The sequence below is a fragment of the Kogia breviceps genome, chromosome 7 (assembly GCF_026419965.1).
Source record: "Kogia breviceps isolate mKogBre1 chromosome 7, mKogBre1 haplotype 1, whole genome shotgun sequence".
NCBI lineage: Eukaryota > Metazoa > Chordata > Mammalia > Artiodactyla > Physeteridae > Kogia > Kogia breviceps.
Window position 1 is genome coordinate 63,254,978 of NC_081316.1, and position 13,500 is coordinate 63,268,477.

Consider the following 13,500-nt stretch of genomic DNA (forward strand, 5'->3'; position numbering starts at 1 on the left):
TTTCTTTTAAAGGAGTTTTGCTTTAAGGTAAGGAGTTTTGCTAAGGTAACAGTGGAGCAATATCTTAAAGTGAAGTCGAGGGAGGGTTTGTTTGTTTGTTTATTTATGGCTGTGTTGTGCCTTCGTTGCTGCACGTGGGCTTTCTCTAGTTGCAATGAGCTGGGACTACTCTTTGTTATGGTGCATGGGCTTCTCATTGTGGTGGCTTCCCTTACTGTGGAGCACAGGCTCTAGGTGCACAGGCTTCAGTAGTTGTGGCATGCGGGCTCAGTAGTTGTGGCTCGCGGGCTCTAGAGTGCAGGCTCAGTAGTTGTGGTGCACAGGCTTAGTTGCTCCACAGCATGTGGGATCTTCCCAGACCAGGACTCAAACCCATCTACCCTGCATTGGCAGGTGGATTCTTAACCACTGTGCCACCAGGGAAGTCCCTTTTTTTTTTTTTTAAGATGATATTATTATAACATGTTTTTTGCAGATGGGACTGATCTAGTGGAGAGGAAAATGGTCATGTACAAGAGAGAAGTGGCATCTGTAGGAGTGATGTCCTTAAATAGATGAGGGGGGTTGGACCAAGTACTGAAGTAAAGAGCATTAGATTAGAATATGCACAATTTATCCGTTGTAGTAGGAGAGGGAAAGCAGGGTATGTGACTACAGATGCAAGTAGGTTGGTAATTTTGATCATGGGCAAATGTGAAAGTTATTTTTATTGCTTTTATTTTGTTGTTTATTCCAACCTCCCATTCAGTGCAGGAATTCCCTGTGCATTGTCACTCATAGGCGGTCATCTAAGTTGGATACCTCTTGGATAGCTCTGATTATTGAAAAGTGCTTTAGTGTACCAAACTAAAACTACCTTCATAGTTTCTACCCTCGGCCCCCAGTTTTGCCCTGTGGATCCACATGCCACTCATCTTCTTCCACCTTAGAGTGGCCTTGAAAATGATACCAGTAGGGCGTGACAGAAATAAGACTGGGAGTAGAGTCAGAGGACATGAACTTGTGTAAACAGCATGATTCCAGGTGTATCTCTTTATGTTTCTGGACTCTTTATCTGTGAAATGGGGATGATAATTCTTGCCCTGCCTATTACCCAGAGTTATTGTGGTCATTAAATGAGAGAGTATTTGTGTAAACACTTTATGAATTAAAGTGCCGAGTGCTTTAAAAGGTTTAGTTTGACTGTGTTTTTCTTTACCTTTCCCAGGAGATGCTTCATGATAGGGGACCAGGATGGCAACAGTGAAACAGGTTGCTCCTTTACAGAATACTTCCTTTATATATATTTCTGTCTGCTAGAAGAGATCAGTTTTTAGATGAGTGAAGTGATGGCACCAGGAATAATTTCCTTCAGCAAATGGGCAGGTGTTTAACTCATCAGGCTAAATGAATAATAAACCATTTAGATCTATAATCAAGGATAATAATAAACCCTTGGGTCAGTAACACACTTCATAAGCTTACAAAGTGCTTTTAATATACTATCTTGTTTTATTTTTCAGACATGTGAGATAGGCACTATTATCATCCCTGTTTTACAGATGAGGAAGTTGAAAGTTCACTGGCTTGCACCTGGTTACATGGCCTTTTAACTGTTAAACCTGACCCTTAACTCATATTCTTTCCAGTATACCAAAGCTGCCTCTTTGTGTTCTGAAGGCAGAAAGCAGCTGACCATATTTCTAGAGGGCCTGTCTGGGGACCAAGAGAGAACCTCAGTTGGAGCCCAAGGCAATTCTCTGTTTGTATTGCCAGGCCTTGTACCTCATCGCCACCAATGGGACCCCGGAGCTTCAGAACCCAGAGAAGCTGTCAGCTATCTTCCGAGACTTTCTGAACCGCTGTCTTGAAATGGATGTGGAGAAGAGAGGTTCAGCTAAAGAGCTGTTGCAGGTAACTGTCCCTATGCAGGGAAGCACCTAATTCAAGAAATCACTAAACCAAGGCTTTTTTTGCTTCATTTTTGTCTGTGAGGTACTGGCTGTTATAGAACTAAGCTTCTCTCCTAGCACATCCCATGCTCAATTTGTATTCCTAGTTCCCTCGTCTTTATCCTTGGGCCTTTGCTCATGTTATTCCCTTAGGCTCTTCTTCAGCCTATTAAAACTCTGTACATTCTCCTAGGCTGTATCTTATAGAGTTACTTTCTGAGTTCCTGTTGAGCTTTGCTTGTATCTTCCTTTGGTGCCTGTTTTGTTCTGCCTGAATTAGTCTGGCAGAGTTTGAGTGAGTCTTAATGAGAAGAAACTCTTTGATATTCAAATCTTATATAACTTATATACAAGTTATATTTTACTGGGATAAGCTCAACAGATAGATTTTCATTAAAGGATATCAGAGGGCATTAGTTTAGAGGATAGTTAGTGCAGCTTTTCAAGTCTTCCCAGTTTCTTCATTGGAAACCCTCTCAAATGGTGGGGATGATAGTCTGCTTGTTTGTTTGTTTGTTTGTTTGTTTATAAATTTTTTGGCTGCAGCACATAGGATCTTAGTCCCCTGACCAGGGATCGAACCCACACCCCCTGCAGTGGAAGTGCAGAGTCTTAACCACTGGACTGCCAGGGAAGTCCCATATAGTCTGCTTGTTTGGAGTAAGATCCTGCCAGGCTGTAGGGAACCTGGAGCTGGGGGTTTACCAAGCCTTTTATACTCCTCCAGCTTAATCCTGAAATTACAGCATAATTATTTCATATGGTTGTAAAAACTGCTTTTAGATGACCACATTATTTGTGTTTAACATTTATGTCTCGGGTACAATTTCTCATTACTAGTGTTATTTTACTACAGTGCCAACTGGTGATTTAATAAGTACACCATGCAACTTAATGACAATGATTAATTTGTAGGCTTTCATAGTCAGTTACTTTTTTTTTTTTTTTTTTTGTGGTACACGGGCCTCTCACTGTTGTGGCCTCTCCCGTTGTGGAGCACAGGCTCCGGACACACAGGCTCAGCAGCCATGGCTCACGGGCCCAGCCACTCTGCGGCATGTGGGATCTTCCCGGACCGGGGCATGAACCCGTGTACCCTGCATCGGCAGGCAGATTCTCAACCACTGCGCCACCAGGGAAGCCCTAGTCAGTTACTTTTGTATTATGAGGACTAAGAGCAACTGGTCAGGGCAGGGTAGGACCTACCATACTGTACCACATTAAAGTTAGTTATGAACAATTCTGTCTTTCCTACTAGAATTATAACTTCTATCTTATTAATCTCTTGTCTCCTCTTATACCTGAGACCTGACTCAAAATAGGTGTTCAGTAGGAGAAAACATTTGCAAGTGATATGACTGATAAAGGGTTAATATCCAAACTATATAAACAGCTCATACAACTCAGCAAAAAAAACCCCAAACAACCCAGTTAAAAAATGGGCAGAAGACCTGAATAGACACTTTTCCAAAGAGGAAATGCGGATGGTCAACAGGCACATGAAAAGATGCTCAACATTGCTAAGCATCAGGGAAATGCAAATCAAAACCACAATGAGATATCACCTCATATCTGTCTGAATGGCTGTCATCAAAAAGAACACAAATAATAAATGCTGGAGAGGGTATGGAGAAAAGGGAACCCTCCTACATTCTTGGTGGGAATGTAAATTGGTGCAGCCAATATGGAAAACAGTATGGAGGTTTCTCAAAAACTCAAAATAGAACTACCATATGACCCAGTGGTTCCACTCCTGGGTATATATATGAAAGAAACAAAAGCACTAATTTGAAAAGATACATGCAGCCCAAGATACATAACAGCATTATTTACAATTGCCAAGATATGGAAGCAACCTAAGTGTCCATCAAGAGATGAATGGATAAAGAATATTCCATACAGTGGAATACTACTCAACCATAAAAAGAATGAAATCTTGCCATTTATAACAACATGGATGAACTTGGAGGATACTATGCTAAGTGAAGTAAGTCAGAGAAAAACAAATACCATATGCTAACACATATATATGGAATCTAAAAAAAATGGTTCTGAAGAACCTAGGGGCAGGACAGGAATAAAGACGCAGACATAGAGAATGGACTTGAGGACACGGGGAGGGGGAAGGGTAAGCTGGAACGAAGTGAGAGAGTAGCATGGACATATATACGCTACCAAATGTAAAATAGATAGCTAGTGGGAAGCAGCTGTGTCGCACAGGGAGATCAGCTCGGTGCTTTGTGTCCACCTAGAGGGGTGGCATAGGGAGGGTGGGAGGGAGACGCAAGAGGAAGGGGATATGGGGATATATGTATACGTATAGCTGATTCATTTTGTTATACAGCAAAAACTAACACACCATTGTAAAGCAATTATACTCCAATAAAGATGTTAAAAAATTGTGAATCACTATATTGTACACCTGTAACTTATATAACATTGTACATCAGCTGTACTTCAATAAAATATAGGTATTCAGAAAATAAGTGTTGAATTAAATGGGATTGCTTAAACCTTCATTGAAATGTTACCCTCTGGAATATATTTAGCACCTCTTTGTAATCAGAGTAACTGACTACAGAGCACTGATCTATTAGATATGAGATCTGAGTTCTGCCAAGTGTAACCCATTAGTTTCTAGCATCTTCTGGGAATAAAACCCCCTTATAACAGGCAGTATAATATAGGATCCTTTGCCTTTTATATGAGGTTTGTTCTGGAAACCCTAAGCTTTGGGAAATGTGCAAATACTATTCTCAGCCTCAAGATGATATTGTTAATTAGGTATTAAAATATAGTTATTGAAAGATGAACGCCTTCTAGAGTTTCCTTCCTGATATAATAATATAACTACTAATAAAAACACTATGTTGAATTTTTACCACATTCTAGGCACTAAGCACTTTATATATTTTTTCATCTATTCTTTTTAATAACCTTGTGAGTTAATAGATTCTTGTTTTCCCATTTCTTCAGGTGAGGAAACTGAGGTTTCAAGTGTTTAGTAACTTTTCCATGATTATGTAGCTGATAAGCAGTGGATCCAGGATTTCAACCTATGTCTATTTGGCTCTCAAGTGTGTATGCTCTTGGACACTGCTTGGCTCAGAGTGTTAAAACTTGAAAGACCTTAGGGCTTATCTCGTCTGCTTTGTTCATTACACAGAGAAGGACATGGAGGCCTCCCAGTTGGGTGTTGGATCATGCTGCTTTCTCAGCTGGGAGGGGAGTTGTATAAACATGTGATCTGAGAACACTGACTCTTTACTTTGTTATTGTACATTGTAAATATTCAAAATCATGACTCTCAGAGTCTTAAATCATGAAAGCTTCACATCTTTGTCTCCTGTGAAAACACATACATGGACAGAAATACATAGGGTTTTATGTTTGAATTCATATCTTCATGATTTAGCCAAGATCTTTTATTCCTTATTAGTAATAGTAACTTCTTGTTCTCAGTACCTCTTTATATCCTATCTCTGTCCAAAAAGAAGTTGAAGCACTTCCAGCAAAGAATATGTGTAAATATGTCTATATGTATGTGTGTATACATATACAATATGATTAATAAAAGAGACTTACGAGGATAGCAGAAGAATCAAATATGCTAATCATTTGAGTTAAATAGTTTTGTTTAAACATCACATTTGGTTCTTAGTTTCCTGGTAGCAAGGACAAAAAAGGAAATATGTTAGTTCCTATGTTTCTTATCAAATGGAAGAAACATCCTGCATCCTCAAGACACAAAGCTTTTTCACTAGTAAATGTAAGAAAAGTCATTTTTAGTTAAGAGGCTCTGAGTTACATAAAGAATTGTTTTCCATAATGTTTTTTACTGAAAACATAAAAATAGGTTTCATATGGTGTTTTCTCCAAAATGGTCTTCTTTAATAGTTGTGGGTGTGGCCCAAAGTACAGCCCAGTGAAAGTGGTTTGGGAAAGAACCAAGCCATTGAAGTCCTTCCTGGGTTAATTAGCCTTACTAGATTCAAGGATAGAACAACAAATTCCTAGATCAATGCTCTTGAAATGCAGTATTGCAATGTACCATTGGGTCATGATCAATTAATAACCTTCCCTCTGAGCTGATTATTATTCTGATTATCACCATAGTTTGGTCTTACCTAATATAAGATGGAATCAATACAATATGAACTCTCTTGTGTCTGGCTTCTTTCATGCAACATAATGTCTGTGGGATTCATCCTGTTGTTAGTGTATCAATTATTTATTTTTTATTGCTCTGTAATTTTTGTGTAGTATTATATAGATATAATATTATTCATTCTTCCATTATCTTGGACATTTGGGTTCTTTTCATTTATGACTGTCATAAGTAAAGCTGCTATGAGCAGTTTTGTGTGTGTCTTCTGGTGGATTCACAAGCTCATTTCTCTTGGAAATATATCTAGAAGTGGAATTGCTGGGATATAGGATAGACGTGTATTTAGCTGTAGGTAGATACTGCCAAACAGTTCTCCAAAATGATGTGTTATCTTTTAAAGATGTCCTTCAATTTGGGGATGATGATCTGAAGCTCTCCAGGCAGCACCTTGTGCAAACATGGATGCCCTTAACATCTTGTAATGGTTGCTGAGGAAGAATGGAAAATTGTCATGTGTCTTTTGTTCTTTTTCTCCTCTTTAGCATCAGTTCCTGAAGATTGCCAAGCCCCTCTCCAGCCTCACTCCACTGATTGCTGCAGCAAAGGAGGCAACCAAGAACAATCACTAAAACCACGTCACCCCAGCCTCATTGTGCCAAGCCTTCTGTGAAATAAATGCTCATTTTGGAAATTCCAGCCCCTGATGCTCTTCCTTGTCTTGCTCCTCCCCTTTCCTGATCTAGTGCTCTCAAGACTTTGATCCTTGAAAACCATGTGTCCAGCATTGAAGAGAACTGCAGTTGACTAATCGGATGATGGCCATTTTAAAATAAGGAATTTGCTCCCAACCTGTGGATGTGAGGGTGGTTTATGATCAAGGGCTTATATGAATAAACCCTTGGACTCCTATTTCTACATAGCAAAATCCTTACCCCACCAATCAGTTCTTGACTATATAAATTTTTGGCTTTATAACATTATCAATTTGCAGTCGGTTGAGATTTTTCTTTAGTGGTGGTTGCTTTTCTGTTTCAAACCTGCCCAAACACACTGTTGTACTTGAAAATTGGAATAGCTTGAGGAATGCCATGGGGGTTGATATTCTACCAGGGACATGAAATGTCTCTTTTTTCTGGACCATGACTTTGGCACAGCTGATCCTGATATGGGAGGGAGAGCTACCACATTTTTCTTTGTGTTTGCTTCTAGCAGCTGTTTGGGAGGATCTTGACCCAATAGTGTTCCCCATGCTATTTCTTGTGAAATGGTCTTGGCTATGTAGCAGCTTTTGACTCCCTAAATCCTCCTGGGCTGCTGCCCTCATTCTGTCCTTGTTTAGAACATTGAGAGGTTTCCTACGGCACATGCTGGGTGAGAGCAGTGTGAAAAGTCAGGAAAAAAAATTTAGCTGCTTTTAGAACAAGACTGGGCATCAGCACCTGTCCAGCTATACCTATGTGATGTTTCAAGAACTCAGCCTCTTTTTCCATCAGCAATAAGGAGCTAAAAGATTAACTCAGATCTTCTGATGGCCTGAATCTTTGGGTCAAAGGGAACGATCTCCAAATGTGAGACTACGTGTTAGTTTTGGATGGATTTGTTGGCCTGAGATGATAGTCTGCCAGCTGTGAGGGGACCCTGTTTTTACAATGCATGGCCAAGCTCTCTGCAAATGGAAATGCCTGCACTGGGTGTTGGGGATGTTTGCTACCTCCTGCTATCTTTTTGGTTTTGGTCCTCCCATTATGGTAGGACCCCTGGCCAGCATTATGGCTTGTCATGTCAGCCCCAATGGCTACCTTGTCATGCTCTGAGGTACTACTGCCTCTGCAGCACAAGTTTTATTTCCTTCAATAAAAGGAGATGAAAATATTCTACTTGGAGTATGCTTTTCTTTGTTTCTTTCCTTCCTTTTCCCCTTTCTTTTCTAATTTTTTATTTCGATATTTTGAAAGTTAAGAAAAATAATTTTTTTTCTTCCGGAATCATTTGAGATTAAGTTGCAGATAAGCTGCCCCTTTACCACTATATACTTCAATGTGTATTCTTTATTCTTAACACTTTAAAATATAATTTAATTAAGAGAAATGGGCCAAAAATGTTCATATATTATAAGGTATTGGCTTAGGCAGTTGTGGAGGGTGAGAAGTCCCATGATCTGCATTTGCAAGTTGGAGACCCGTGAAAGCCAGTGGTGTAGTTTGAAGGCCAGACAGCCAGAGAGCCGTGGTGTAGATTCTAGTCCAAGTCTGATGCCTGAAAACCAGGAGCACTGAGGGTAGGAGAAGATCAATGTCCCAGTTGTATAGTCAGACAGAGATCAATGTCCCAGCTGTATAGTCAGGCAGAGAGCAGCCTTGCAGAAACAAAGGAGGAACAATCAAGAAACTGTAGTGCAGGACTTCCTTGGCGGTCCAGTGGTTAAGACTCCACACTTCTCATGCAGGGCGTGTGGGTTCAATCCCTGGCCGGGAAACTAAGATCCCACATGCTGTGCAGTGCAGCCAAAAAAAAAAAAAAAGAAACTGTAATGTAGCCATTAAAGCAGGATCCTGGTTCCTCCTCAAGGGATATACATAACAACATCTTTGAGTTCTTCTGCATGAACTAAGGCCCACATGCAGGTAGAGGATGGTTCAGGCTGAGCCCAAAATTCCTGGAACATCAACCTGTTACCACCAACCAATCAGAAGAAGTCACACAACCCTTCAACCCTCATCCCAAATTTTGCCTGTAAAAACTTTTCTCTAAAAACCATTGGGGAGTTTGGGGTTTTTGAGCACGAGCCACCCGTCCTCCTCACTTAGCTCTGCAATAAGCCTTTCTCTGCTCCAGACTCTGATGTTTTGGTTTGTTTGGACTTACTGTGTGTCTGACTACTGGTATATCTAGACATCCACACAGATAATGGAATATTCTTCAGGTCCATGCAGCTTAACCGCATATTTCCATGCCTTTCCTTGCCTGCAGAGTGTGGAAACAGAACTCAAACTCTTTACTCATAGACAATCGCTGCTTGTCTAATTATATATGAGTACTGAACACATCTGTCCCCTATGTGTTAGTTTTCAATTACTGCATAACAAATTACCACAAACATCGTGACTTAAAACAACACAAATTATCTCACAGTTTCTATAGGTCAGAAGTTGGAGCATGATGTGGCTGTGTTACTGAATCAGGTCCGTCTGGTTGCTGCTCAAAAATCAAAACTTGAGAGAGAGACAGATGTTGGTAGAAAGGAAATTGGTTTTAATCAGAATGCCAGCAATCCGGGGAGCTGGTGGATTCATTCAAAACCATCTCCAAAGATTCTGCTCAGCCATGAAAGTTTTTAAAGGGAAAAAGGGACATAATCTCGGTTAATTGTTGAGATGGAGGTCAGAGTCGTCGCTTTCCCACACTGTGCAGGCTTGTATGCTGGCTTGTTGACTTCTTGTGATTTTTCTTTAGATGCTATCTTATTCCCAGAGTTTGTTCACAATATAACTGAAGGGGAACCTAGGGAAGAGATCTGGTCATCTGTTAATTACTTCATTTCTACTTCTTTGATCTACAGAAAGAACCAAGAGATTAGACAAGGTATTGTGTGATCAAAAGATTTGAAAGGTGTGCTAGGGCCAGAGATGAGTAGACCATGGGGGTGCCTGGTTTAAGGTTAGTGACAAGACAAAAGGGTGCCTCCTGCAGAGAGCTTTTTCCTGCAAAGAGCTCTTTCCTGCCAAAAGCTGCTTACAAATCCCTGCTTGTCAGAACATCGTTCCATTTCTATGGGATTATGAGGGAAGATCGGTCTTCTGTAACTTCTTCATGCTGAAATAGGGCGTCATGTTCTTAGAGTGGAAGATGTTGACATGGGTCTGTACCATCTCTTTGCTGACCATTGTAGTTGCTCATTTACATATAAAGGCAGAACAAGCTAAATTATTTTGATGCCCATAAAGATATAGATTATTATGAGCAATAGTGTTAATCCCAATCTCTTAAGGCCAGTTCTTGGAATTGTGCTAGCCATAGATTCAATATTGCTCACGATGGAGCAGTTCATGTCATGGCTGCAGTCTGATCATCGTGCAGTTAGCTTTTTCCCTCTGGTGGCAGTTACAGTGTCTGTAAAACAACTCAGGAATGTGTATCAGACACTGAGTCTGTGATTCTATTGTCCTAATCATTAGCTGCTTGAGCCTACTCTTTTTTGACTCGGGAAGGCCTGGAGACTTCAGCTTTTCTATAAAGAAGAGGCAGGATACATAGAGGGGATTTGTACTTGGGAGCGGGGCACAGGGTTCTGCTCGGTTCCAGCTGTTTTTTCTGTTCAAGGTCTCATCAGGCTGAAAGTCCAGGTGTTAGCCAGGGCTGTAGTTCATGTGGGGCTTGGAGTCATCTTCCAGGCTCACTGTTTGTTGGTAGAATTCATTTTCTTGTAGTTGTAGGACTGAGGTCCTCATTTTCTTTTCTTTTTTTTTTTTTAAATTTATTTATTTTGGCTGCGTTGGGTCTTCATTGCTGCGTGCAGGCTTTCTCTAGTTGTAGCGAGCAGGGGCTGCTCTTTGTTGCAGTGCATGGGCTTCTCACTGCTGTGGCTTCTCTTGTTGTGGAGCAGGGGCTCTAGGCACGTGGGCTTCAGTAGTTGTGGCACATGGGCTCAGTAGCTGTGGCTTGCAGGCTTAGTAGTTGTGGCTCATGGGCTTAGTTGCTCCGCGGAATGTAGGATCTTCCCGGACCAGGGCTCGAACCCGTGTCCCCTGCATTGGCAGGCAGATTCTTAACCACTGCGCCACCAGAGAAGTTCCTGAGGTGCTCATTTTCTTGCTAGCTGTCAGCGGAGGACCCAGCTCCTAGAGGCTGCCTGAAGTTTCTTACCACATGGCCCCCATAGGCAATTCATAAAATGAATGTTTGCTTTCTTCTATACCAGCTAGAACATAGCTCTTTGACATCCACATTGGCAACTAGCCAGAGAAAACTGCTTTTAAAGGGCTTACATGATTAGGTCAGCCTTATTTAGATAATCACCCTATCTTCAAGTCAACTGATTTGGGAACTTAATTGCGTCTGCAAAATCCCTTCTCTATAGTACCTATATTACTATATGATTGAACAGCTGGGAAAAGGTGCACGTATACCAAAGGCAGGGAATATTGGGGGGCTGTCTTAGTCTGTTTGGGCTGCTATAACAAAATACCACAGGCTGGGTAGCTTATAAACAACAGAAATTTATTTCTCACAGTTCTGGAAGCTAGGAAGTCTAAGATCATGGAGTCAGTATGGTCAGGTCCTGATGAAGGCCCTCTTCTAGGTTGCAGACTGCCAATTTCTCTCTGTGTCCTCACATAGTGGAAGGGGCTAGGGAGCTCTATGGGGTCTCTTTTATAAGAGCACTAATCACATTCATCAGGGCTCCACCTTCGTGACCTAAGCACCTCCAAAGGGCCCACCTCCTAATACCATCACATTGGGCATTAGGATTCCAACATATGAATTTGGGGGAGAGGGACACATTCAGACCGTAGAAGGGCCATCTTAGAATTCTGCCCAGCACACCCTGCAACGGTCTATATGCTCTCAGCCATCTGTTAGGGACCCAGGAGTTAGGGGATGGGGAAATAACTGGAGTAGTACATGGACCTGAACATGTTCCTTCCTGTACCTCTGCACTTTTTCCTAGACCCTGATTCTCTTTGGTAGTTGGGAAGTCTGCACAATACCCTGTACTAAGAGTGGGCAGATCCAACCTGAAGGCACTGCTACACCATGAGGCCGGGTAGTGGTGGCCCATCCAACTGAGGTCACAGTAATATCTTTATCCTGCATTTGTTATTATTATAAACCTTGCCACCTAGCATTGTGCTAGGTGTCCTCACCTCTGGGTGTAAGTAAATGCAGTCCAACTACTATGGGACCATGGAGCAAGGAGACTGGTGGTGATGGGGCTACTCCTGGGTTCCTGTTAAGGTGATTATGCTGGGCCAGTTATAGATGTTTTCAGAAGAAGCCTCTCACCAGGAATAAGGGAATACCTGAAACCATGGGAGGCATTTGGAGGAAGTACATACTATCTTATACTTGGATCCCTTCCAAAGGATTGTCACCCAGGCCACCCCATTCTTCCGTGCTTCACTTATTGACAGTGGCTCTTTTGCTAATCTGTCACAATGCTGAATCAGTCATCAGTTACTGGATGCAGCAAAGGGAGCTTGAAGCACTCCAGTGTTTCCTAACACTTATCTACTCCCAGTTTCCTATGTTACTCCATTGAATTATACTGCCCACTCCCTGCTTATGAAATTGACTGTGAACAATGGACACTTAAGTTCCATGTTTAGTTCTTTCTCTACCTCCTGGGATGACAAGATTCTTGGTGATTGGGAAAGACTTGGGAGCAGTCCTACAGGTCTTGGTTAGTTTTTATTCAAGCCCTGTAACTATGAAGGTTAACTTTAACTACACACAGTGTACACACATACACACAAACACACACACACAATGATGGACTGCATAATATGCCCTTCCTAGGCTATTTTCCTGTGTGGTCAAATGGCTGTCACCTGTTTCCCTCCATTGACCGTGACCTAGAACCTGAGGTAATAACCCAGCTGTTTCATGTTTTCTGTGATTCTCAGGCCCATAGCCACCACTGACTGAGATGTAAAGGAGAAAACTTCCCAGTTGGCAGTGGCAGGGAGGGCTAGGAGACATTACATAGTCTTACTCCTGGTTGGTGGTAATTGTGGCTGAGGACAGTAGGAAATCTGCCAGTTATGCTATAGCTTATGAGACCACTCTAGTCACTGAGTGGATTAGCCTGGATTTCTTAGCCAGGATGATTTTATTTTTATTTATTATTGTTATTATTATTATTGTTATTTTAACCAGGTGGATTTAGATCACAGAACTGATCTTCATAATCTTATAGCCAAAGGGCTGTCTGTGCCCTAATCAACACATCCTGTTTTTATGGATCATGATTAGTGGCAAGTAGAATAATCTGTATCCTGCATATGGGGAAAGGCACTATAGTTATCCAATGTACCCCAGTCAGAACTCTGGTACCTCATTTCTTGTCTGAGTCTAAGCTCCCTTAGCCCCTGATTTAGGAAAGGACTATTCATGGCTTTCCTTTTTCCAGAGATTTTCAAAGTGTGGTACCTGCACCAGCAACATTAGCATTATCTGAGAACTCTGGCAAATTCTGAGACCTCCATGGATCTGCATTCTGCAGATGAGCCCTCAAGGTGATTCCAACAGCTCAACTTTGAGAACCACTGCCCTAGTCACTGTACTAACCATTCTCCAGAGATGCCTATAGATTGAAATGGTATATATTACAGATGGAATGGTGTATAATGCATAGAGGCCACACCAAGATTGGAGGTGGAGAACTTCAGTGGTTGAGAAATAAGGGCTAACTTTCCCAAGATTCTCTGCAGGCTGGCCTCCTAGAAAAGACATGGCTTTTGA

The 13,500-nt window shown here is 41.5% G+C and overlaps 1 protein-coding gene across 4 annotated transcripts in view; it reads left to right on the top strand.

The window, feature by feature from the left end:
• Window positions 1-7,911, top strand: part of PAK1 (p21 (RAC1) activated kinase 1) — a 150,100-nt gene extending 142,189 nt beyond the window's left edge. For all 4 annotated transcript variants that reach the window (XM_067038432.1, XM_059069512.2, XM_059069514.2 and 1 more), the window contains exons 14-15: window positions 1,756-1,893; window positions 6,582-7,911. In XM_067038432.1, the coding sequence (XP_066894533.1) occupies window positions 1,756-1,893; window positions 6,582-6,668 (225 nt within the window). In that variant the 3' untranslated portion in view covers window positions 6,669-7,911. The remainder of the gene's footprint in view (window positions 1-1,755; window positions 1,894-6,581) is intronic.
• The last annotated feature ends 5,589 nt before the right edge of the window (window positions 7,912-13,500 follow it).